Below are 25,169 nucleotides of genomic sequence, written 5' to 3' on the forward strand. Positions count from 1 at the left end.
GTATCCTTTTTCTACTTATTTCAACAAATACGTTTCTGAAAATATTAAAAGGAACTTTTACGTCGGTAAATCGTTTTCTTGACACAACGACTGCAACCTGTGCATCAGCACGTCTTAGGTTTCATCTGACTTCTGAGAACAAAGTAAGAACCAAAATAGAAAACACCACTTTATTGAAACAACCTCATTTGTGGCACACACAATAGTAGTACAAACAGTATCAAAAGAGTCCATTACATGATTGAAGTTTTTTGACACAGTCGATAATTTTCAACCATGCTACGCACCAGGAAAACGACAAACAGTTTGCTCAAATCGACTTTCAACATTTTAAGACAGTATTTTTTTCACCGCATTAGTCCGCAGTTAGCAAAGACGTGCAATGTAATGGAGTACGTATGTAAGGGCATTGCAAGGCTATATACAGTGTTAACACTTCTGGGTAAGTATGTGGCACCCTCTAGACTACGCTGGTTTATGTACAGATTTTGAGGTAGTTTGTCGGTTAGAACGTTGTTGGAAGGCTGCCGAAGTCGGTCAGAAAACTGTCCGTCTTAACGGTGTCTTGGTTACATGGGCATTACTTACAAAATTTGGTACAAAAAATGTTATGTACAGCGGCACAAAAAAACATACAAATCACGAAATATGCATTGATAACGAAATGTAATAGTTTGAACACTTTAACTTGTAAAAAAAGGATGGCTAAAAAAGTAAGAAACCGGCTTGTATAAAAAAGTTAAGGCAATGTTCCGCTCTGTGTGCATTTCATGCAATGTTGAATTGTTGCTGGCAAGAATTTAGCATGCGGTGCAAATTTGGCGTGTGATGCCGCTGGGAAAGCTAACGCATCTGCAGTTGGCACAGTTACTTGCTGGTGTGACACCTAAATAAAAAAAGACATTGTTAGAATAAAACAATATCAAATGGAATCGTATCTATATGTGCTTTATTTTATTTTGTTTTTTTTGATACCGTTCTTCGAATTTTAACCAAGTTGTTTTTGTTAAATGTTGAACCCCCAGAATGGAAAGGTGTCTCAATTTTTTTACCTGCAAGACGCTTGGCAACAGCCGCTGTCACTGGTTTTCCGGCAGTTCGTGTTCTTGTAGCCAGCTGTGGCGCGCTCCACACAGAACCATCGTTTACAGATGACAGCATGTTTGAGCAGATGTCCGTTTGCGAAACCAGCACCTTTAAAGCAAGATTATCATAGTTTCACAGAGTATTTTGACAACAATATAATTTACGGAATATTCCTATTGAGGACTTATACCGCATGTGAGTTGTGTAATTACCTGATTAAGTTGATCAGCAATTGCAGTTGGATTTTCGCCTCGGATCGATTTTTTAGTGAAGGCGCCGATTTTGTCATAACCGACAACATAGTTTTTGCTATTGACCGGTTTGTTGGTGCGAGACGCTTTGGTTTCAATTTCCTGGTTTCGAATCAGATGGAAGTTGATTTCAAAATTGTTAAACATATCAACAACTTCCGACTGGTCGATCTGCAAAAATTTAGAAAAAATATATTAATGAAACAGCGTAAATTTAGTGGGCATATTTCGATGGGAGAAATTGAAACAAAAAAGTGCATTATATTTCTGTGATCAACTAAGCTTCGGACAAAACAACTTTAACATGTTAGAATTGATTACCTTTGGTGATGTCTGGCAATCACTGCAAGTCAGCATCACAATGTTTCGTTTTGATGCAGCCTTGAATGGATACATTGCCGCTTGCTTCAAGGCTTCAACGGCAAAAGCACCAGAGTTTGTAGAGGAAGTCGATGGTTCCACAAACCGTTTCAACATCTTCTCCAAGCTGTGTGCAGTTCCCATCAGCTGACCGTCAATCGTCACAGTATGCATGTTCACACCGGTTGAATCATACACCACCAATCCGTAGCGAGAGTTCTCGTCACCAGCTCCAAGCAGACGGAGAAGACGTGGAAGAGTTGCACGCAAGATGGTGATACATGAGCCACCTTCCATCACGAAAACTGTTTCCATAGCAACTGCGGGTTCGTCCACTTCTGTTTGGCACGTAACGCATGATTGCGGTGCTTCAATCTTCGCTCCTAGTTTTTCACACTTTATTCTGTGGAAAAAAGAGGTCTCGTAAATTTAGAAATGTACATTTTATATTTTTAAACAACGCTCTCTCATTTAAATTCTACATCACAATAGTCGCATTTCATTTTCTTACCTGTACGCTGTGGCCAAATCACAAGCCTGTTCTTGATCACAGAGTTGACGTCTGCATGCGTCCAAGTACGGTTGAGGATCAACAACAGCGAAGCATGCTCTCAAATCCGAATCCGATGATTCAAACATGGTGGCACAAACCTACATAAAGGTAAAACAACATTAAAATAAAAACACACACACACACAATCAATATGTCACTAAGAATAATACTTACATCATTTTCACTGGCACAAGACGATGTAGATGTGGTTACGGTCGGACATGTAAGAAGGTTGGAGTCGGAAACAACAGCCCAGCTATCTTGTTCTTCCATTGCGTCGTTACGTTTGTTGCCATTTACGTCAACGATGTCGTTCTCAGGTTCGTTGTCCATGCTTCCCATCAGACCCGAAACGCGACCGTGGTAGAACGGACCAAGTTGAAGTTGGCAAACTATGTTGTTGGTCATTGAGCAAGTTAGAGTGACGTCTCGGTGTTTGGCCACAGCAACAATTGTTGAATGTGTTCGGGTGATGGCCACTGTGTCATCTTCGTATGGAAGATGGACTGCTTGAGAATTGACGCTCACCTGTAATCAATGGAAATTGTTTAACTTAGTGAGGTTTAATGGAGCAGCAAATTTTCATATTTACATGCAACTAGAAGAGTGGCTTTCTGATATACTTCCATTTTATATATTCTATACGATATTTACCAATTTACTATACACACCATTTGATCTACACATATGATTGTTTTTGTAAACAAAAACTAATGGGTCCCCACACACGCGTTTGTGCGGATTTACAGTAACAAATGTTGTGGTGATTTTTACATTCTTAAGGGCAAATTTTTAGAAAGCATTAACCCAACAATACAAAAAATTGTTCGTATTCTTTTTGCACTATTATTGTCATGTAATTACAAAATTATAAAAACGTAACAAAGACTTAAATCTAATCTCTTGCTTTGACCCAGATATAGTCCTCCAAGGTCGGGTTTTGAACACAATTTTTTTTAGAAAGCTGTAACAGTTGTGTTACAGACACTTTAAATTTAAAAGCAATTTGCTACAAGTGTATACATAACAAATTGTTTTTCATTTAACTTTGTTTCGCAAAACGAGTACCATTGACCTGTAGTAACCTCTCAGGGTGCACACGCCAAACGACTGTTTGACCTTTTGACACCGTTTTCAATAGCACGCTGTCATTCGTGTTCAACAATACTGTTAAGCCTAATTTATACATGCCTTGAGTATTGACTCCTAAATTGATTGTCAAAAAAATGCTACGTTATGAAGAAAGTTCTGAGCTGTGTTTGTAATACCGACTAGTTGACCTTAAGTAACCCGTGATCATGCGGCGGCCAACCTGACAGCGAGCATTTAAAAAAACACTTATTTGGCAAAAAAGTCAAGGTAATTTTTTCATCTTAACTTTTATTAACAAAGTTTTTCTTGACATATACAAAACCGAAGCACGGTTATTAGGCTTAAATTACGTCATAGGTGTAAAACCTTCGCCAAAACTAAAAATGTGAGTGATAACTTAATAAAACGACATAGCATTGCTGTGCAAAACAGCTGATTTCTAATTACTGAAACGACGTCTCGTAAAACGTCTGTCCGACGTCAAGCTGAGCCCTCCCGCTATCGTAAACCATTGAGTTACTCTCTTGGTACTTCTGCCTACAGTGTCTTTCTTGACCAAACGAGCGTTAGACACATTTACGTTTCGGGGGCCTGTGGGTGAACCTCTGGGTCATACGGGGTCAAAATTCACATGGACCATCTTTAGACCAATACCTATAATGTGTGTAAATTTGAAAAAGTTTAACCCATTCTTTCTTGACCAAAACGTGGAAACAATAGCCGCGCTAAAAATTTCACGTTTTGGGGTGCTGTGGGTGAACCGAGGGATCAAAGGGGGTCAAAAGTCACATGGACCATCTTTAGACCAATACCTATAATGTGTGTAAATTTGAAAAAGTTTGAACCATTCTTTCTTGACCAAAACGTGGGAACAAATCCGCGCTAAAAATTTCACGTTTTGGGGGGCTGTGGGTGAACCGAGGGATCAAACGGGGTCAAAATTCACATGGACCATCTTTAGACCAATATCTGTAATGTGTGTAAATTTGAAAAAGATTGAACCATTCTTTGTTGACCAAAACGTGGGAACAAATCTGCGTTAGAAAGAAAAAAAGAAAAAAAGAAAAAAGAAAAAAGAAAAAAAGAAAAAAAAAATATAGACAAAAACAATATGTGTCCCCTTCAGGGAAGGGGACCCATAATGAAAACGACAAGGACTCATTCGTTGTAAATTTACTACATTATATCAGTTGGGGAAAAAGCTTTGTGTGTGTGATTTCACTACTCACCAAGTTGTTGGAATGAATTTGAAGTGTTTTCGAACTTCCATCGGCGTTCTTGGTTTTGAGAAGATACGAACTGGCACCCTCTGGTGTTCTCTGCATTACCAGTGAGAAATTGCCGTCCAAGTAGTCTTGAGATAGAAGATGAGCGCAGCGAAGTGCTTCCACGTCATAAACCTTTCCATCGAAAGTTACTATTTGCTTATTGTTGATCACTGATGCATAAGCCGGGAAGGGAGGAACACTAGTTTCCGCATTCCACTCTGCCATCCACCTGTTGAGTTGTTGTCAGTTAGCGATAGTTGTTTTGATTCAACTAATTTGAAGATTGATATGAATACCTGTAGTAACGATTGCGCATGTTGAATCCAAGCATTTCCCGGATGACTTTGGTAGCTACAGTTCCAGCAAGCCAATCTCGCACAACGTTCGCAGCAGGGGTAACACCTAAAGACATGATTGTGTAAGATGGACTTAACAACATTTTGGGTGTTCATATGTTACTCAATCACTTACCGAAGCTTTGTGTAGAATACACGGTTGGGAAGTTGATCAGAAGCTGCTCAGTGCCGAAATAAACAAGTCTGCTGGTTGGTGGAGTTGATCCTGTCACAAGCTGGTATAACTTGCGATCAAGTGTGTCGATCTTGTGGTTAACAATCTGTACAAAGTTTGTGTTTTAGTGTTATCGAAACCTTGACCACGATATATATTGTTAGCTTTCGTATCGAATAGTTTTTTCACCCACCTCATTTGCATACTTGACAACCATCCAACCCAACTTGGTCTGCCCTGTTGTTCCGAACAAGGATGTGGCTGTTCGTTCCACTTCTTCCTTCAATATTGTGATGAGGCTATCATAATACGCAGTTCGTAGTTGATCCAGAGGCATACCTTTATTAAAAAACATTCTGTCACAAAAATCACGATTGCGTTAAAGTCAACAATCAGACAAATTGCTTACCGATTTTGGAAAGCAATTGTTGGATTTGTTGGTTCTGATCTAAATAACTGCTTTGAAGGTTAGATGTCTGAATGTTTCTGACAGAAAGTTTCATCCAAGTAAAAGCTTGAGTCATTTTGTTTTGAATAGTATTCATGTAAGGTGTCTAAACAGATGTTTTGTTATTCATCTTGCACCAATGAAAATATGTTTCAGTCTCGGTGGGCATGTTATACTTACCAATGCGTTTGTCGGTACATTTTCACTAAAAAGGTTTACAATTTGCGTGAAAGCTTCTTCAACGGTGTCCAAATCCAACACGACTTTAGACAAGGATTCGCGTCTTGACCTAAAAATATATAGTTGGTATTAGTGGTGAATTTGGCATTCGGTTTGCCAGAACATTGGATTGATTCACACCTCAATTTAAGTTGCATCCAGCCTTCTGCAGGTCGCGTCAATGAAGCAAGTGCGAGATCGGTGTCTTGGGGTGCCTGAGTTCCAACTGGTTCTTCCAGGAAGCATCGCACAAACAACGTTTCGCTGTTGCTTCTACCCATGATCGAAATATCTCCAGCATCGTGTTCTGTTTTAAACAACATCTTTCATTAGATATTTAACTAAGCAAAAATTTCATTTGAGGGAAAACATTAACAAGCATTTACACACAAGCCCTAAAACTAGTGATGTACCGAATCGGCGAAATTTCGATTCGGCCGAAACCGAATATTCGGTGGTTTTGCCGAATAAATTCGGCCGAATCAACCGAATCATTTATGACGTCACGCGAAGTCGTAAGCTACGCGTTTGACATGAAAATATAAGTTTATCTTCCAGGCAATTAGTGCAGAATGGTTGTGTTTCGTCCCTATTTTAGTTCTGTGGGGTTTAACATTGGCTCAAGCATGATTGCCAACCTGACAATGAATTACTGATTAGTTGTCTGCAGTGGTAAAAGCGATAATGTGTTAAAAAAGATAATGATTGGCGCGATTTTCGTTGGTACTATGCAGAAAAGACACGTTTAACGCTTTAAATATGTGTTCGTAAAAGATTCGGTTTCGGCCGAATCGCAACAAATTATTCGGCCGAAACCGAATCTTTGCAAAAGTGGCCGATTCGGCCGAATAAATTCGGCAAACCGAATATTCGGTACATCTCTACCTAAAACATCTTTTCCTAGATAGGCTGAGACCAATTTATGTGATGCGATTTACGTAGGTCTTACTTGTTGAATATCCCGAACTGAGAGTCACAGAATCTGAACCGACAAGTACAGTTTGTCGCAGATGTATAGCAGCAGCTAAATCAGTGGAAGACACATAACGCGTTCCATAAACGTCAACGCTTCTTTCGAAAACAGTCTTGACCGGTTCGAAGTACGGCGACAGAACCTGAAAACAAATAAATCAATAACTTAAATCATAAAAACTTCGGTGCTTAAGTTGATTTGCAAATCGAGTTTTCAACATACTGTCAGTTCATTTCGGTCCATTACGACGTTGTCGTTCCACTTCAATCCAAATTCTTCTGGTTTAAAACCGTACTTCGCAATTACGTACATAGCACGGGATCCGCTCGACTTGGCGTATGACGCAAGCAAAGCATATGACAAGTTTTTACCGACGCATTCCATAGAAACCTCAGCGGTGTAATTTAGTTCTACAGAAACACAAACATAAAAAAGTCAGATATAATAGTTATACATATTTGTCTTGCTGTCTTACCGTTTTCATATGTGCCATTTTGAAGAACGAAAGACAGTGTTTTGTCGTTGTCAGTGTTGTCTCCACGCCTTAACATGCCGCTTACTCCATACAGAGTTGTATCATAATCCTTCATGGCTGACATTGTTACCAACAAACCCTAAAATACAAAAACGGTTAACTTGAATACCATGGCAAAGTTGCAATGCAACGACAGAACACATTATACGAACCTCTACCATCATATCCCCATTTAACGTGAAAGTCGTATCAAGACGTCCAGTTTCTGTTTTATCGACAACCAAACTCATGCGAGAGTTTTGACTGACTGGCATATTTGCAACAAACAAGTCCTGCAAAAAAAATTCAAATTGTAAAATCGGTTACCAACGAGGCATAAAAATGATAAATATTTTTATTACTAATTTATGCTTACCGCAAATGGTTGCTGTGTGCTCATTTCGATGGTGTGGTAGTTCTCCCTCCTTGCCGACCCTTCAGCAGTAAATGCAAAAGTGTTTGCACCACTGGTTGCATTTGCAGATATTGTTGCTGTATCGGCCGTCTTCTTTGCAGTCATGTCCAAGTAAGCGGGCTGCATAGAAAATAATTTTAAGTTATTTACTAAATCTGAAACTTCGAAAATGAAAATTTTCGTATTTACCTGGTTAAGTTGTGGAAAGATTTCTGCGAGTTTCACTGGCTCAACAGTAAACTTCAAATTGTAACCTTGACGAGAGTCGAGTTCGTTGTCAAGGGACACAAATCGTCCTAAATGGGATTAAAAATGTTAAATATTCAATTCAAACGTTTCGCAAAATAAAAAAATAAATCCGGCAACGCACCAGATATGGAATCAGGATCAGCTTCATTAATCGCAGTTTTTGCCCTAAAAGAAGTGGTTTTGTCTTGACTGGTTACCGAGCAAGAGATATCCAGTGAACGCAAGTCAATGCCTTCGAATGGTTGTTTGAGCATAATGTCAGCCTGGGAAAATGCAAAATAAATTTATACACCTTGAACACCTACAGGCCGAAGAAAGGATTAAGTGCGACTTACCTGCAACACTCCTGGTTGAGATGCTGCAAAACGTTGTTGGGCAATGATCTGATTTTGATCGTTGTAGCGAACTCGCCAGTCATTGCTCACATGGGTACTAGACAGTTCCAAGTCGCCGTTAACAGCTAACTTCGATGGGAGTTTGGTAGTAAACGGATGGTTCAACTCAGCAACGAGGCTGTGTGCACCATAAACGCGAGCTGGGAAACCACCGTCGTACTGTACACTGGCGTTGACAAGTTTCATCTCACCACTTGCATCACTCCACTCAACGGAGGTGTCAACTTTGGCACTATCGGCGTATGTTACTGCTGATGTCTTCATGCTCACTTGTTTCGACACTCCGGCCGCTGACAATTCTTCGATGTTGTGATCAAGACTGAAGTCGAAAATTGTGGTGCTAAACTCGCTGTCAGTTTCACGTCGCTCCACGGCAAACTGGGATTGGCCATTTCGGTCTCCAACGACACCCAACATTTTCAAGCTTCTTCGTGCTGTAAGCGAAGTGTCTAGTTGGGATGTGAGATCGACGAACTCAAATTGAGCTTCGAGCATGTTGTTCTGGTCGTTTGTTGGGAAATTGTTGTTTAGCAATTCGATGTTTTGATGCGTTAGAAGTGCACCAAACTTAGTGCCAACCGCTCCCAGGCCGCAGAAAGTTGTGAAGTTCATCAGTTGGTCGCCTGTTGCTTCGTATGTTGCGTTAAGTTTCATTGTTCTGCCGAAAACATCATCATTCTCAGCGTTGATCGCAAGCACGCCTACCGCATTTTGTGGAATAATATTATTTAGTGATTCCAAACTCTGTCGATATTTGAAAGTCGTTTGATGGCTGAAGTCCGATTGTACGTCTTTTTCGATTTCAAACAACAGCGATAGCTTCTCTTCTTCGTTTGAACGCACATCAAGCTGATAGCTGAGAAGTTGCTTGAGTTCTGTGTCAACGACCGTACGCTCTTGCATCCAATAGTTGTTCGGCAAACCAAACCTATCAGTCATTAACGTGACATTGTGTTGAAGAGTGAGGACATAGGTAACGGACCATTTGTCGACATTTTCGTATTGAATGTCAATGTCACGGACAGAGATGGTGATTTCTTCATCTCCCATTTGAGCATTGAGTTCAGCTTTCAGTTCTCCAGATTCTGTTTCATCAATCATTACAGAAATCATTATCGGACCCGATATGTAGTCTTCTGGGATAAATGACGGCATGTCAAGTCTCATTGTGACGTCAATAATAGGATCAGGATTGGATCGGAAGCCAATGACCGATTTGTTTCCTTGAGCTTCACCAAATTCGACTTCCAAGTCAAGTCCGCTTTTTTCCATCGACGCGCTATCCCTAACATTGATAACATAACTGGAACCGAAGTCAAGCGACAACTGCAGGGCAGATCCTTCTTCCTTGTCAAATGCCAGGTTGAAAACTTGAGCCCCGTTAAAATCAACTTGAGCTTTGCCAGTTAGTTGTCTAATAGCAGTCCTTTCCATCGAAGTAGCGACGGTCATGCTACTTGGCACTCCAGCTTCAACGAACATTGGAATATTGTTTGTGAAAGAAATTGTGGTTTCTAGATTTCCGCGGTTTGGCCAGTCCTGGAATTCGAAGTTGCCAGTGTGTCGCACAACAGCTGTTTCGCTCTCGCCGAGAGAAAGAGTTAGCGCTGCATTGACCATTGGTTCTTCACTGATAGATATTTCTCCCCTCAGGGATGTATCTTTGGGATATGGAAGCTCCAAATTGTGTTTGGTAGAAATGTCCATTCGGTACACTTGTGGAGACTTTTCCTTCATCATGACAACTGATGTGGAGAAGGTATTTTCATCAAAGAAAAGCGTCATATTTCCATCAACGCTATTTTCCTCAGTTGTCAGTCCAACGCTCAGTCGGTTTCGCATTGGAAGACCAAGTATTTTCCAAGTTTTCATGTTGTGAACAAGACCGGATGCAAATGCGTAAGCTCCTTCACCACGCTTTGAAACATCCATTGTCGCTTCCAGTCTGCGAAGATCTCCGACATAAGTCAGGTTATAACTTTTGTAAGGGAAACTTCCTGAGATTTTGCCGTTGATCTGAGAAGCGTACGGTAGGCCTGTGATCAAAGTAAGGGTCACCCAATCGTGGTCGGATGTAAGATCAAATGAATCTGGAGTTAGCGTCAAAGTGCATGTGTTGCTTATACCGGCGGCGGTAAGATCGTACGAGTAAACAGTAACCGTGTTGTCATCACTTGAAATCTCCTTGTAGGCGTTTAACTCGAAATGCGCGGGTACGTACATACTGCGCAAAGCATCCGAGTCGTGACTGAAAGTCAAAGTAAATTCGTCTCTGTTGGTCGCGGCGTTAAATCGTTGTTGTACAAGCATTTGTCCCAACTTTGTGTTTTTCTTTTCGGCGTTCGAGAAGATAGAGAAACTGAATCCACCGTCAACTTTTGTACCACTAGCGCTGACTTGGATATCACGGGGAATGCTGTCAAGTTCTTGTAGGTTATGGTTCAAAGTAAACTGCACTTCGATTGAGTTGGCCTTGTCGCCGCTTCGTGCGTTGCTTAATGACACACCAAACATCTTCTCGCCTTCGTTTACATCCAAAGACAGCGAAGAATCGAAAATGTAGTTTCCGATTCGGGTAACGTTGAATTGAACATCAATTGTTTTTGGAAGAACACTCCACATCGTGAACAAATTGTTTGTAAACAGGTATGAAATATCCATCCTACCAAGTGGATACTTGTCACTTCCAATACTGTACACATTCATATCTAAGACGCTCTTGGCCGTCCAGGTTTGTTCATCCATCGACAATGCACCTTCAATTCCGAATATGAGATCAGCGTTAGATGGAAGAACAAGTTCCATTGTAGCACAAACAATACGCGGAATTTCGATGTCCTTGAAATTGTGATTAAACTTTGCAGTGATGTTTGTCACAGGCACAGCGGCTGTGTACGAGATATCGGTGTTGATTTCATTTTCCATATCATCTCTTGTTAAACTCAACCTGGCGCTGATTGCAGAGGTGTATTTCTTGCCATTGATTGAAAGTGAGCAAGCCAATTTTCGTGAAAGGCTTTCAGTGACTTCTTGCAGACTGGCAAAGTGCAAACTTAACACACGCAAGTCTTCATCGACAATGTATCCTGTGTTAAAAGAGGCCATTTCTGCATCGTTGATCATAAGGTTTCCACCCAGTGAAGAGTTGTAAACATTGATCGTGTCGACAGTTACTTTGGCTCTCAGAGATCTTGATACACTCAACCAATCCATGTTTACATTGTGATCAGCACTAAATGTAAGATGGAATTGATTTTGAGGAGAATCCGTTTCCAAAGTTTTGCCCCATGTCGCATGAAGGTTAACTTCCATAGGACTTTCAGGAGAGGCATCTTGGATCAATGTGGTCTGAAGACGGGCATTATTGGAAATTGTCGAAGCCATAATGGTAATTTTGCCACCATCAAACATGATTCCAATGTTGTTATGCAACTCGCCTTTAACAGTGATGCTTCTATCTGTTGACAAACTGTACGAAGCCAGAGCGTTTGCATTCTTCTCACCAAAACTTCCGTTAAAGCCTGCAGAACCTTGTTGGGAATTCACGTTGAAAAACAACCGAAGGTGGCTAACTGGTGCCAGATTAAGTTGCTCTGTCAGTTGTTTGCAATTGTGATTCAATGAAATCACAAACTCGCTGTCGCTATTTTGAGCATTTTTCCCAACTGTGGTTGCAAAGTTAAAGTTTGAATCAGATTTGCTCATTTTTAGGGTAAGTGTTGTACGTTCTTCCTCCACACTCTGAATGTTCCAGCTCAAGTCGCCATTTCTTATCACTTGATCCAACACGAAGTTATACCCGATCATGCCAACCATCTTTGATTGTGAGTGCACGTAAACGCTCATCTGTGTTTTCATTGGAAGTTTAATCATCTCCATATCATGGGTAAGCTCAGCTGATGCTCTTGCGCAAGTCTCATTTTTCAAGAATTGCAGAACAAGTGTCATCATCTTTGACTCTTCTGATTCAGTTTGTTGCATTGTTGAGTTCATTTTCAGGCTCGATTCTTCGTCTCCAACATTCAAAACAATGTTGCTTCTGTACGCTACAGGAATATTGTACTGAGACAAAAAGTCGATGTTGTGTTGCATGTTGGTCGCTGTGAAGTACAAGAAACCCTCATCATTTTCGGTGATCTTTCCATTGCTAACCAAAGAAATACTGTTCTTACCAAAGCGGCAAGCAATGTTTGACGACGGACTCTGCCAGTTGTCCATTGAAGCATCAACAGTGAGTTCCATGCTCTGAGCAACGTCACGCGACAAATCATGCGTGAGGTTCATCTGAAGATTTACGCCGGATGTTGATAATCGTGGAATGGCGACGTTCATTTCGAACAGTTGTCGTGAAACCCCGTTCATTGTAGATCGAGCCATAACCCTGCCACTCATTGGTTCCTCAGTCATCTGTGCACTCATCTCGAACTTTCCAACTCGACTGATGCCCCAGTTCTCGGTGATCCATGGCACGCTGTGTCGTCCGCGCACAGTAAGCGTCAACATGGAAGGTTGCAGTTTAACGTTGACGGTGGTTTGAAGAGATTTTTCGTCCAGATCCATTTCAATACCGCCAGTCCATGATTGGGGTTTTGTTTCGCCACAGAATATGGTAAGCACATTTTCTCGCGGTACGTTGGTCAATTCGCGAATATTGTGGCTAAATGAAAGTTGTAGCTCGTTTCGTACGTTGGTGGGATCACGGGTCCAAGTAACAGTAACATCAGCGCGGTTGTTTTCAGCAGGTTGAATTGAATATTCCAACGCGGTTGATAATGACTCATCGCTCCAAAGAAAGTTCACAGAGCCTTGGACTGAACGCGGAACACCCAAGTGCACAACTACTGTTTGCTCACTTTCCATTGAAATGCGAACGTTTCTTGCTGCATTCTGTAGAGTAAACGAAACTCTAGCGAGCTTTTCGCCCAGAGTGACATCGGTGCTGATAGTGTATCGTTCGTCCTGTTTTCTGTATGCCAAGGCAATGCGCACTTCTTGTGGAACGCCCATTTGAGTGAGTGTTTCGAAAGTCTGCGCCAATGACAGCGTCATTTCCAGACGTACTTGCTCGGTGAAAACTGTTGAAAAGCCACAGGTGGCTTCGATTCTGCTTGTTTCTGAATTTAAAGTTTGGTCGTATGAAACGGTAGCAGAGTAGTCTTCCAGCCGAACCTCAAAGTTTGTTTCCAAAGTTGAGGGAACGTACGCTTCGAGCAGAGGTGAGTTTCGGATCTCCTGCTCGAATTCTACTCGAAGTGACGTTGTGGTTAAGGTGTATGAAGTGGCTGAGCGGAAAGAGCAGTCATCTCCAGTTACTGAAATGCTCGCTCTGATTTCATTCCATTTATTTGGTGCTGCGATTGATACTTGTAATTGTGTGACACGTGGAATCGCGTAGTCTTGCTTTAAGTTATCCATGTCGTGACTGAACTGTATCGTGAGGACTGCGCTTTGTTCAGCTTCGTTCCACTCAGCAGCTATGGAGCCAGACAAACTGTTTTCCGTGTCGTCTTGAGTGACACGCGTTTGGAAAGTCATTCCGTTTGTGGTTGGCGTTGTTTCCACAGAAACCTGTTGAGTGCGCAAGAAACCGTACTGTTCAAGCAAGGCTCCCATGTCATGACCTGCATTGACTGACAGTCGCAAAGATGGCCGAACTTCTGAGTCAGAAACAACGACATCTTGGATCGAGGTTTGCAATGTTGCGTGGATCTGTTTGTCGCCAAGTTGAACCAAAACCCCGGTATTTAGGCTTCTAGAGTTATCGGTTTGGGCATTGTTGTAAAACAACGTCGCTTGAAGATGTCTAGGAACTTGGTACTCATCAGCCCAACGTGCAACGTCATGGTTACTACGAACAACGAGCTCATTGCGTCGTGTGTCCCTGTTAAACCCGTATGTGCCCTCAACCTGAACGTTTTCGGTTAAGCTGCCGTACTGCAATTGCAAGTCGCCGCGATATCCATTGGCAATTTGCGAAACGTCGCCAGTGATGGCAATGCTGGCGGGAAACTCTGGCCACGTGGTTTGCAAGAGTTCTAAAGATTGGACGACTGATCCAGTCACCATCCACTCTGCGTCACTTCTACGTTCTTGTTGATAGTTCAATTCCAACGACTGATCGCCGACAGAACACCGCATTGTCAGTTCCGAAGTTTCACTGTTTAAGTTTGCATTAAGATTGACATCTACGGATGAAGCAAGCTGGTACCAAACAGAGCTTTCGTCGAGTTCCGAGGTCATGTCTTGTCGCAGTGTCGCAGTAAAACTGTTGGCATTGTTACCGGTTGTAGATTTTCTGGTAGTAATTCTCGCTGTGTTTTGCTTGCGTCCGCGCTGTGTACGAAGTTCACCTTCATAACCGGAGTTGCTGTTTGAGCCTCCAGTAATTGTAATTGTTAACTGGTCGGACATAGGAAGATTTGGAACGTTGTGGTTGTTGTCCATGCGAACCTCGTATAATCCGGTACTTGGTTTGTTAAGCGTAAACGTTGTGTTCACCACAAACCTGTTTAACTCGGTTTGTAAATTGACTTTCTGCCTGTCACCAGTCTTTTGATAAGAACCGCTGATTCGCAAATGTTCTGGAACTTGCATTGATGTCAACCAATCGAAGTTATGGCTTTCGTACAAAGTAAAATCAGCGTATTCGCCATTCTCACTGCTGGTTGAAACAATTTGAGTGTTGAGCACCTTAGTACCGAGCTTGTAGTTTCCAACCATGTCGCACCGTTCGTTGTTTGTCCTCTTTACAGAGAACGCCATCGCAAAGTCTCGAGGTATACTGTAGATCAGTTCCAGGTCACGCCAAGTGTGGGAAAGTTCCGTACGTGTTGACCATTCACCTGTCAGGAGGGTGACGTTAAGTCCGCTGTAGACATTGAAAGTGTTTTCTCCGAACACAGAGGAAAGTGATGCATGAAGGCCGGTCGGAGCTAGATTTCCTGTAACTTTGTTATCTATTACAACAGGTACGTTGTACGATGAAAGTTCGGGAAAGTTATGATTGACTTTGAATGATGCAGTTGCTCCGTTTCGAGCCCGGTCGTAGATGTAGAATGCTGTGGTGTCCAAACATTTTGATTCATAGCATACTTCCATTGACATCTGTTGTACGTTTGAAACACCTTGGTAGAAAAGCGAAATTTGGATATTTCTTGGAAAACCTCGGTTTATCAGTTCAGGAACGTCTTGTACCAAGCTAACATTCAAAGCGTGTTTCTTGGTCACAGTAACGGTAACAGTGTTCACTTTTCCGCCGTTGCGGTTGACAGTAATTTGGAGACTGCCACCCTGCACTTCAGTGGTTGGTTGCAAAGAAACAATTGCATCAAGCGTTTCTGGAACTCCAAGCTTTATTAGCTGCCTGAAGTCCTGATTTATGCCAAAGCGAAGCGCATATCCCTTCACATCTTCTGTGCCCTCAATTTCGTTTAATTCTGTAGTTATGTCAAATTTTGAGTGGCCAAACCAGACGGTGGATCCGACTTGGAAAGCAGGCAAGACCTTTCTCACCATGTAACGAGCTGTAATCTTCATAGAGTTTGGAATAATTGCTTCCAAAGACTGAATTCGGTGGTTAATGCTGAAGCTTAATTCGCGTTGGGCGCGTTTTGATCCTTCTGAGATAATTTGGTTGGTTGTCCTGAACACGACACTCTGCTCAACCACATCTTGCGACCATTCGATTTCCAGCATCTGGTTGTCCACTTCAACTTGAAGTTGTGCACTCATTCTGTTCGTACGCATCACCCCGAAACTTGTAAGTGAGTCACAATCATGTTGTAGATTCATTGATAACTCAACATCCATGTTGGTTCTTCTAAGCACCACCGACGTTTCGATTACTGCTACTTGGTCGACGTTGACTGTCAGTGAAGGGCGAATCTCTTGTACTGCTTGAAGCCATGAGTCCTCCTCAGGATCTTGTTTAACGAAAAAGTTAAATATCACTTCTGAGTCTCTGGGAATGCCAAGCTGGTCCAGGAGAAGCGGAATGTCGTGAGAAAACTGCAATGTCCTAGAAAGCTGAGTTCTATCCGACAAAGGAGCTTCGCTGGGATAATGGATCATGATTTGTGCAAAATGAGATTGTTGTTCCAGCATAAGTCGCGCCCGGGCGGTCATTTGATCACTGGCGGTTGTCAAACGGGTCGATGCCTGAAGTTCCATTGGATATCCAAGGTCCTGTGACAAATACTGGAAGTTTTGCGAGGTGATGTAACTAATCTCATAACGATTTTGTGATTGCTGTCGAATATTGAGATCGATGTCGATGTGCTTTCCGTCACTCGTTCTAAAATTGGCAGAGTACATGTTTCGGTTAGTTTCGCCAGTTTCCGTGCGCATGTTGGCAGTTCCGTGTACGGCGTCTGGAATGCCATTTGATCTAAGAACAGGAGCGTTGTTTGTCATTTCCAAAGCAACATCCATTTCTTCCTCGCCGGCGCGAGTTTGTCCTGCTCCCAACGAAAAGTGAAATTCGTTGCTTGCAGGGAAAATCAAACCAATGCTTCCATCCATACGCTTTCTGTCACGCGGTTTGGATACAGAAATCCTTCCTGAAATCGGGATGCTTTCCAAATCTTCCGGGGCAGCAAAAAGGTTAAAGTTCACTGGATCACGATTTAGATCTATGACGTAACGCCATTGGTTTTGATAAGATGATGGGTCGATCATAAGCGAGATATCAAAGTTGGTTTTCGAATCGTCAGATTTGGAGAAAAATTCAAATGTCTTCTTGCTTGCTCCCTCTCTCGTAAGAGTTGCCTTAGAGAGGAAGTTTTGAGGAACAACTGTAAGTTTCGGAAAGTTGTGACTGGTTCCAAACTCCAATTCTAGAATTTCGGTCTCGTCGCCTGGTTGATACATCACAGTTGCTTTGAGACCTATTTGCCGACGTCTGAACTCAACGTTAATATCAGTACCAAAAGTGTTGTTGTTGCCTGCAAGCAACGAAGCCTGAACCTCTACTGCTTTAGGTATTCCCATCTTATCAAGTGTTGTGAAGGTGTGGCGAACATTGTAAATGAAGCCGTAAGTTAACGGATCGGCGTTGACGCCAATCTTACCCTTGAACCGTTCTTGGAATATAGCAAAGTCCCACCAAATACAGTAACCGCTTTGCATTTTTAATCCAAAGCTGATTTTAGTTGGAGGAGTATCGGTATCGTCAGTTTTGCTTGTGAAGTCCAAATTGTGTCGCATGGAATAATCAAATTTGTAATCATTGGTTTCCGGATTGAATCTGTACCCGGTGTTGAAACGGAAGAACTTGTAGGTATCGTCGATCCGAATTTCCATGTTACCCTTGGCGTAGTTCCACGGACTTATCTTACCAGTAAAGGTTCCCGACACATTGAAAGGAATGTTGAAAAGCGTGTTTAGCGTCTCAAATGTATGCTGGAGACTGACTTGGTAGCTGTCTTGCACATTTTCAATTGGTGGAATAGAAAAATGAATGCTGAAATCATCACTGTTATCGTCTAGTGATACACCTCCTATGAGTCCAGCTTCTTGGTCCCCATCCTTTGCGTAAACCTCAACGTGTGTCTCAAAAGTTTCTGGCATTCCGTAGGACGCCACAAAAAAACCGCTGATGTCAGAGTTGCCGGCAAAGGTAAGTGACGTACCATTGCAGTTTAGTGATGCTGTTGCCCTTAAGGAATTCTCAGCGCCGAAATTCAGTTCTCCGTTGGCCCAGAACCCGACATTGCAATCCAATTCCTCAATTTGAATGGAAGCTGACGAACGCTCAGGGATGCCAAGTTCGTTTTGCAAATACTGATAGTTGTGAGAAAACTGCACCACGAGCTTAGTTCCTTTGAATTGTCCGTTCATAATATCACGCTGGAAAATCGTCGCTTCAACGTGTTTGCGGTCGTCGTCAAACAGCTGGGACATCCTAACTGTGAATCCATTATTTACCTTGTGGATGTTAAACCGAATGTCGCTTTCCTCTGGCAAACCTGCCTCGGTAAACTTGGGCAAGTTCTGATTAGCGGTCATAGTAAGTTCCAAACTAACCGGACTTCCATTTTCATTTTGCCTCACAGCGTTTAGGTTGGTGCGGATATACTTGTCACCCAAATCAACGTTTACAGACAAAGATGAGGACACGCTTGGAAGATCGCTACCAGATGCTCCCTCCATTGTCAAACTCATGCGAGTTTTCTTTGGGACCGACCATGTGGTTGTAAGCCACTTTGAATTGTGAGTTACAGCAAGGGTCATTTCATTGCGAATGGTGCCATCAGACTGACGGTCAGTATTGGTGCTGCCTGTGATCTTACCATGAATGGAGTCGACGCGATAAGTCAGTTGAACATTTCCATCATCAGGTGAACGCACAAAGACAATGCTCGAAGTTTGCGGAACGCTGAGATCGTTTAATGCAGCAAAACCTTGTCGGTGGTTGATGTCTAGTCTAAATCCTTCGGCGAGATCGAGGGAAATTTCTGCGTCACCTTCTTGTGCTCCTAGAGCCATGCGCAGGCCGAGGCCGTACTTGATCTCAGGATTCCAGTGTGCAGTAAGTACAGCTTCTGATAGAGATGGTAGTTGAAGGTCAGTATTGTGTTGAAACACAACTCTCAGAGAGTAGGGATCGACCGTTGGGTTTTCTGGTTTTGTTACAGCAACGCGTCCTGTCATTAGAATTTCGCTTTGACTGCTGATTTCCAGAACTGTTGAGGTTTCTTGTGTATCGCGGTTGATCATTCTTAGGTTTAACTGAACCGGTGATGGAACTTGCAAGTCATCCGTGAGGTAGGGTAAATTTTGTTGCATACGCATTACAATTTGAGGTTGCTCGGTATTTACGGATGCGGAGAGGTTGCAACGATATTGGTCATCCTCTCCCACTACCACGTTGCCGCTGACAGAGTACTGAGGTTCTGCGTATTCTGCTGCATACTCAAAAACAACATTTTCTGGAAGAGCACGGAAAAACATTCGGGAAAGGTTTTGTCTCCATTTCGCGTTACCGGAACAGCGACTTGCTTCATTGGAGTCAACATTTACTTCCATTAGAAGATGTTCGTTATCGTCGACAGTCATGTTAAACATCAAGCCTGACGATTCAGCAGAACGAGAATGTACACGAGCATGAGACACAAAGTTTTGTGGAAGCCCGATGGTCCATGGAATATTATACCGCATTGAACGTGATACATCAAAGTTGCTGAAATCGGTAAAACCAACTTGCATGTCGTTGAAGAAAAACACAGAATTATCTTCGAAAGTGGAAGGGCTGGCGACATTAAGTCTTGCTCCGAATTCGTGGTGCACGTCGAATGATTGGCTGATTGGACGGGCGTACACGTTGGCATCGATGTTCAGGTCAGTGGGAATGTACTTCACCAAGGTGTTTTCGTTATGATTGCATGATAACGAAAGATCTAACCTATTTTCCGCGCTGTACCATTCGCCATCAGCAGGAACGTGTCGGTTTCCCATTCCACTTATTTCAATGTACTTCTGGCCCTGCGTTGAGTCAATCCACTCCATTCTACAGATATTTTTTAAAATTAATACTTGAGACAACTAACAGCGCTTGAAATTGGTGTTAACAACATGATAACCGAAGTCTTACCTGGTAGTGAAGTTTCGACCAAACAAATGAGTATTTTCAAATGCATTGTTCGAAGTAGACTTCTCGTTCACCGTTTCACCGAAAAATCGCATTTCTTTCGCAGGATGCAGAAGAGTGAAATTGAACCTAAACAATATAAAACGTTTAAACCTGGAAAAGGAACATTATTTTTCATTTGCATACCTTTTGACAAGCAGTATGTCTGGCATTACTCCTGTGGTCTGTTGGTTGATTGTAGTAGTCACATCCAATTGATCGTTCCATAAGCTCTTTAAAGTCGTTACTCCTATTTGGAAAGGCAGATTTATAGCGGGTGTAATCATAATTTATAGAACTATTTAAGAAACAGGCGTACTTAAACTCAACTTCAAAAAAGGATAACTTTGATAGAATACCTGTTACAGTAAAATCGTTTTCTGGGACCCATTCGGAGTCGGTTGTCCAGTCCGACGAAAAGAGGAAGAGGTCTTCAGCAGCTGGCAGAGGTTGAATAAAACTCAAATCGTACTTTAAAGTCCTTTCACGAGACACTTCCACAACAGCCTGAGGGCGGTAGAGATGCATAGAAAATCCACGTTGGCGATCCATTGTGGTGATGTTGCTCACCATTTGAATCTAAACAGTAACAAATATTCAAACAACTTTAAATACACGATTATAATGATTAAATATTTACAAAGTTTTTATCATAGCACACAATTATACTTTTTTATTTAAACAAGCGCAACAAAAAGGCATATACCTGTAGTCCACTGGCTTGACCAATAGCGTAATTTCCAAACGACATGAGTTTTCCGGATTGGACGGTATTCAGTCGCTGCAAAGCAGACAGTGTACCCCATGGAGTTGTGACTTTAACTTGACCTTCCAGTTTTGTCTTACGCTGAGTGGATTCGTCCGAAGCAAAAAGGTCAAACAGAAGCGGATTCGAGTTTTCCGAATTGCTACATAACAAATGATATGAATGAAATTGAAAATAAACGTTTTGCAGAAGTATAAAAAACGCTTTGTTTACCTAAAAGAACCACTAAGAGCGGCCATCTTGTTTTGGTCAGTTGTCCAGTCGAACAGGTGACGCAGTGTCGCCCTGTAGGAAACGTCATATTCCGGAATCGACAAACTCCACAATCCTTCTAAGTTGGCTTTTACCTCATCGGAAAGATTGGTCAAGACCTGTGCAAAGTTTAAGTAGGTTTAAGCCGACATGACAATTTTAGGAACCGCTGGTGAAGACCTAATACAAAGGTTGCAAGCTACTTGTAAATCACAAACTACAAACACAGAAGAACTTGCTTAAAATTAGATAATAGAGCAGCATGCACCCACCTGTTTGATAGCCAACTTTCTGGTGTTTGACTTTTTGTCGTATTGTGCACCGTAGTTAATTGCCAGTGATGAATCTAGTTGTTCACCCGATGAGCTGTGTTCAAGTTGGATCTTATGGTTAAGGGAAGGAAATTGCGAGAAGGCAGCATCTGTTGATACGCTCCACTGACTTTCATCCTCGCTTGACTGATCAGTGAACTGCATCAAGATGAGATGCCAATTTAGTTTGATTGAATAAATTGAGAAAATCAGATGTGAGTAAAAAATATTTTGTAAATCTGCCCTGAAAAGCTCTTAAACGTTACCTTGTGAGAAAGGGTTACTGTTTGTTGTTCCAGCCCAAACAGGGAGTAGTTTATTGTTAAGTGTGTGCGATCTCGACCATTCCTTCGTGAGCTTCGTACTTGTCCATCCATGTTACCAAAACCAGGCAGTTGGACCAGACCGTTTCCGTTGTAGGAAACGCGGTCGTTTTCCACAGTTTTCTCCGCGTCAGCTGCATAACGTTGTAACGTTAGACATGAAATGTAGTAATTAATACAAACTTTTTCAACAACTATGGTTAATGACAATTCCGAATTTTGATATTTGGCTTACCTTGTAATACAATAGGTTGTGTAAGAACATTCGTTACTTCCATACGACCTTCCATTTGTCTTCCCTCTGAGTAGGCAAACGAACCACTTGCTGTGGGTGGAGCATCTCTCAACAATGGTGTGATAACTTTCGCATTTCTGTTTTAACAAAAATATATTGTAAATTTATCTTTATGCACAATATCTACCGTTTCTTATGCACAATTTCCTACCCATTCCAAATGTGTCCACCAGTTCTGGATGTCTCATACAAAAGACTTGCGTCGGCTGAATACGTCTGCATTTCATCAATAGTCACAACGATGCCAGCCCTCTTCTCTGTTTCTTGATTGTGTTTGTTGGCTAAAATTTCAAATCGGGTTAGCTAATAGAAGAACAGAACAAATTCAGACGGACATTTTAAAATTTACAAACCTTGCAGTTGCAAAGAACGATCTACTGTCGATAGTCTGATATTAAAATCGTCCGCAGTAGAAGTAAATGCGAGATTTAATTCTCTGCTCCTATCAACTTGGGACCCGGGAGTGCCGATGAAGAACCGAGCAGTTACCTGCATGGATCAGATGTAATAAAACCAGTTGGAAGTTTACACACAGCAAAATATATGAATGTGTGTTTTACCTCATCAGGTATGGACGAAGGGCCTGCAGATTGCCAGTTGTATCTTGTTTCCAGCAGGTAATAGCTTAAAGTCGGATCAGTTTTGCGGATTTCGAATTTGTAGTCGACAGGTCCAGCAAGAGGAAAGAACGGTCGCTCATCATCGGCGTTATTCGAGTAGCTTGGACTCGAAGACTCGGTGCAAACCTGCAGAGTTGGTACATTTTATGACTTAAATACTCGCTGTATGTGTTTAAATTTCATAAACAGAAAACAGCAAATTTGGGATTCAAATGCGAAAAATTATTTGTACCTGTATTCCTAATAGCTGACTTCCCGTCTCTGTGCACCAGTTGGCTGTGTTAATTGTTGTGGTTGGAACCAACGATGTGCGATCCTGGTCTTGTATTATAAAGATCTGGGATCTAAACAAGAACAAAATCTTGACGTGTTTGCCTACTTTTTAATTTTGCTCACAACAAACCTAAAGTTTACAACGTCCATGCGTTCTTGCGGGACGTCAATTTTTACGCGGAAGTTCTCTCCGTCGGTTAGTGACACAGTTCCGTTGACGTCCATTGAGGTGGTAAGTGTAGTTTGTAGGTCAATACCTGATCTAGAAGCCACTCCGATGTCGGTTGACATACTTGCCTTTATCTCTACAGTACCTCTGTAATTTAGAAGAAACCCCGTTTCACGTGAAGTGGAGTAACGATCAACTGTTGTTTAGGAAATACCTACCTCGGTTGGACGTAGCCACCAACGTGGAAGCCTTGAAACAAAATCTTGTTCAAGTCAATCTGCCCTCCAAATGCAACGTCCATTGTCGATGCCCCAGATACTTTAAGTGTTAGTGGAAAACCAGCGACAGTTGGGACCGTTACACTGCTATCCAACAACATACGACTATGTTGCATTGAGTATTCAGCGCCTGAAAATAATCAAGCGTTGAAAACAAGAGTTGGAGTAATTCGTAAATGGACGATGTTTACTTACCAGTGGCGAGATTGAATAAAGTTTTCAGGCCACCGAACCAAGAACCAGCATCGGCCTGTTCAGTGATTTCTTCACCAAACTGTTCAAATACCATTTCATTGCCGAACATGCGCATGAAAATCGATGCTGAAGGATCATCCTCCTGAAAACACAAAAATCACGTTAAAATTGAAACCATAACGATTTAATGATCCAAGCTGAAACGTCTACACACCTTAGTCAAATCATTTTGTCTGGTTTTTATTTCCTCTAATTTTCCGTCGTATTTTGTGACAGCTTCACGTTTCTTTCGTGAATTGGTTTTGTCGATTCCAAGAACTGTTGCCAAGAAGGAATTTTCTAAAGCAAAAAAGGTTCAGTCAACACTTGAACCGATCTATGTTTGCAATTTAAGATAAAAGGTGTTTAATGCAGTCAAAATGAGTCTGTACGAGAAAGGAAAAAATATTCTTATCATGTGTAATTTAAGTCAGCTTTATTTAAATCACATCAAACTTGTTTTTCTGAACACTTATGACCATTTAAATACCAACATGACATTTACCTTGAGCGGCTGGTCCGATAACTTTTTCTAAAGCACGTTCGACTCCCTGCACTCTGCCTCCGACTTCCAACAAGTTGAAAGCTCCGCCAAACAAATCAACAGTTAGATTGAGTCTTGCACTTCTGGGGATGAACGATTTTGTTGACCACACCAGATCCCCATCAAGTGCAGCACCGATATTCAATGTTTCTAATCATCAAAACAAAGTTAGAGGTATGTTTTTTGTGTTTACCACAAAGACTCAAGTCAAAAATACCTGAGAAAAGCGAATTCTCGTAAAAGGACGAATACTTCCGTTTGTCCTTACTGAACTTGTCCGTCAAATTGCTGTTCATGAACAACGCACGCAAGTATCCTTTCAGTGGGTCAGAGGACGACTTTACTTCCATCACGTGATTCCATATGTACGAGCCAACCTGAAAGTTAGTTCAACATATTTTAACAAATAGAATACATTGGTCAGTATTTTTTACGAAAAACTTTATTTTAAGCAATTGCCTATTTCTAATTATACTGTTGGAATTTTTAAAATGTTCTTGTTTCAACCAACCTGATTGACTTCTTCATTTTGCATCAATAGGAAGACATAACGAATGAAATCTGCTGATGGGCATCTCATCATAGCGCTGTACGCCGCAATTCGTATTTCCGAGTCTTCCTGAGAATCTCCTAATACTTGTTTCATCGCAGATCGCTGCCGACATATTTTTTGTTAACTTTTTCCATTATTTTTGTGTTGGCGATGTTCAATTCAACTTACGTCTGCCTGGCAGGTGAGGCGTCGGAAAGCATTCATGGCTGCTAAGCGAATGGCCGGTGAGTTTCTCAATTCCAGAATGCAAGCATGGAGAGTTGGAACTGCTGTGCTGAAACCCGCATTTCCCAAAGCCCGAAGAGACAAGATAATTTTGCGTTTTTCCATCTCGTTCGTTGTGTGACAGTTGGTTCCCAAAGGTTGCTAGAAAAGACATGTGGCGGTAAAGAATGTTTTTTCTCAAATTTAGCAAGCGAAGACTGCTTTATCTCATATAAACGGTGCATTTTGAGAAAAGTAATCAGGGGATACCGAAATCGATTGCAGTACAAAAACAACCATGTAGTGCAATTTTACATCAACTGGCAAGATAAGTATGTTTTTAAAAGAGTTGTTGTAAAGAAATTTAATCCGGAATTAAACCCAAGTC

The 25,169-nt window shown here is 41.7% G+C and overlaps 1 protein-coding gene across 2 annotated transcripts in view; it reads right to left on the reverse strand.

Moving 5' to 3' along the window:
* Window positions 1-156: 156 nt before the first annotated feature.
* Window positions 157-25,169, reverse strand: part of LOC145222756 (uncharacterized) — a 29,114-nt gene continuing 4,101 nt past the window's right edge. The window contains exons 11-52 of one of the 2 annotated variants that reach the window (XM_080088949.1): window positions 24,746-24,943; window positions 24,536-24,679; window positions 24,242-24,401; window positions 23,986-24,174; window positions 23,656-23,780; window positions 23,442-23,583; window positions 23,187-23,376; window positions 22,930-23,115; window positions 22,759-22,870; window positions 22,467-22,652; window positions 22,260-22,395; window positions 22,058-22,187; window positions 21,847-21,983; window positions 21,555-21,745; window positions 21,250-21,447; window positions 20,939-21,096; window positions 20,666-20,867; window positions 20,319-20,538; window positions 20,107-20,209; window positions 19,924-20,049; window positions 12,506-19,839; window positions 8,274-12,433; window positions 8,060-8,201; window positions 7,879-7,985; window positions 7,651-7,809; window positions 7,448-7,567; window positions 7,236-7,374; window positions 6,983-7,170; window positions 6,737-6,902; window positions 5,929-6,094; window positions 5,749-5,857; window positions 5,530-5,674; window positions 5,314-5,459; window positions 5,082-5,226; window positions 4,907-5,012; window positions 4,572-4,839; window positions 2,425-2,778; window positions 2,209-2,348; window positions 1,659-2,100; window positions 1,299-1,508; window positions 1,053-1,194; window positions 157-886 (exon numbers count right to left, since the gene is read on the reverse strand). In XM_080088949.1, the coding sequence (XP_079945075.1) occupies window positions 801-886; window positions 1,053-1,194; window positions 1,299-1,508; window positions 1,659-2,100; window positions 2,209-2,348; window positions 2,425-2,778; window positions 4,572-4,839; window positions 4,907-5,012; window positions 5,082-5,226; window positions 5,314-5,459; window positions 5,530-5,674; window positions 5,749-5,857; window positions 5,929-6,094; window positions 6,737-6,902; window positions 6,983-7,170; window positions 7,236-7,374; window positions 7,448-7,567; window positions 7,651-7,809; window positions 7,879-7,985; window positions 8,060-8,201; window positions 8,274-12,433; window positions 12,506-19,839; window positions 19,924-20,049; window positions 20,107-20,209; window positions 20,319-20,538; window positions 20,666-20,867; window positions 20,939-21,096; window positions 21,250-21,447; window positions 21,555-21,745; window positions 21,847-21,983; window positions 22,058-22,187; window positions 22,260-22,395; window positions 22,467-22,652; window positions 22,759-22,870; window positions 22,930-23,115; window positions 23,187-23,376; window positions 23,442-23,583; window positions 23,656-23,780; window positions 23,986-24,174; window positions 24,242-24,401; window positions 24,536-24,679; window positions 24,746-24,943 (18,207 nt within the window). In that variant the 3' untranslated portion in view covers window positions 157-800. Of the gene's footprint in view, window positions 887-1,052; window positions 1,195-1,298; window positions 1,509-1,658; window positions 2,101-2,208; window positions 2,349-2,424; window positions 2,779-4,571; window positions 4,840-4,906; window positions 5,013-5,081; window positions 5,227-5,313; window positions 5,460-5,529; window positions 5,675-5,748; window positions 5,858-5,928; window positions 6,095-6,736; window positions 6,903-6,982; window positions 7,171-7,235; window positions 7,375-7,447; window positions 7,568-7,650; window positions 7,810-7,878; window positions 7,986-8,059; window positions 8,202-8,273; window positions 19,840-19,923; window positions 20,050-20,106; window positions 20,210-20,318; window positions 20,539-20,665; window positions 20,868-20,938; window positions 21,097-21,249; window positions 21,448-21,554; window positions 21,746-21,846; window positions 21,984-22,057; window positions 22,188-22,259; window positions 22,396-22,466; window positions 22,653-22,758; window positions 22,871-22,929; window positions 23,116-23,186; window positions 23,377-23,441; window positions 23,584-23,655; window positions 23,781-23,985; window positions 24,175-24,241; window positions 24,402-24,535; window positions 24,680-24,745; window positions 24,944-25,169 lie in introns of both variants that reach the window. The other variant, XM_080088948.1, reaches the window with a different exon arrangement.

The sequence above is a fragment of the Phallusia mammillata genome, chromosome 4 (genome assembly GCF_965637545.1).
Source record: "Phallusia mammillata chromosome 4, kaPhaMamm4.hap1.1, whole genome shotgun sequence".
Lineage (NCBI taxonomy): Eukaryota > Metazoa > Chordata > Ascidiacea > Phlebobranchia > Ascidiidae > Phallusia > Phallusia mammillata.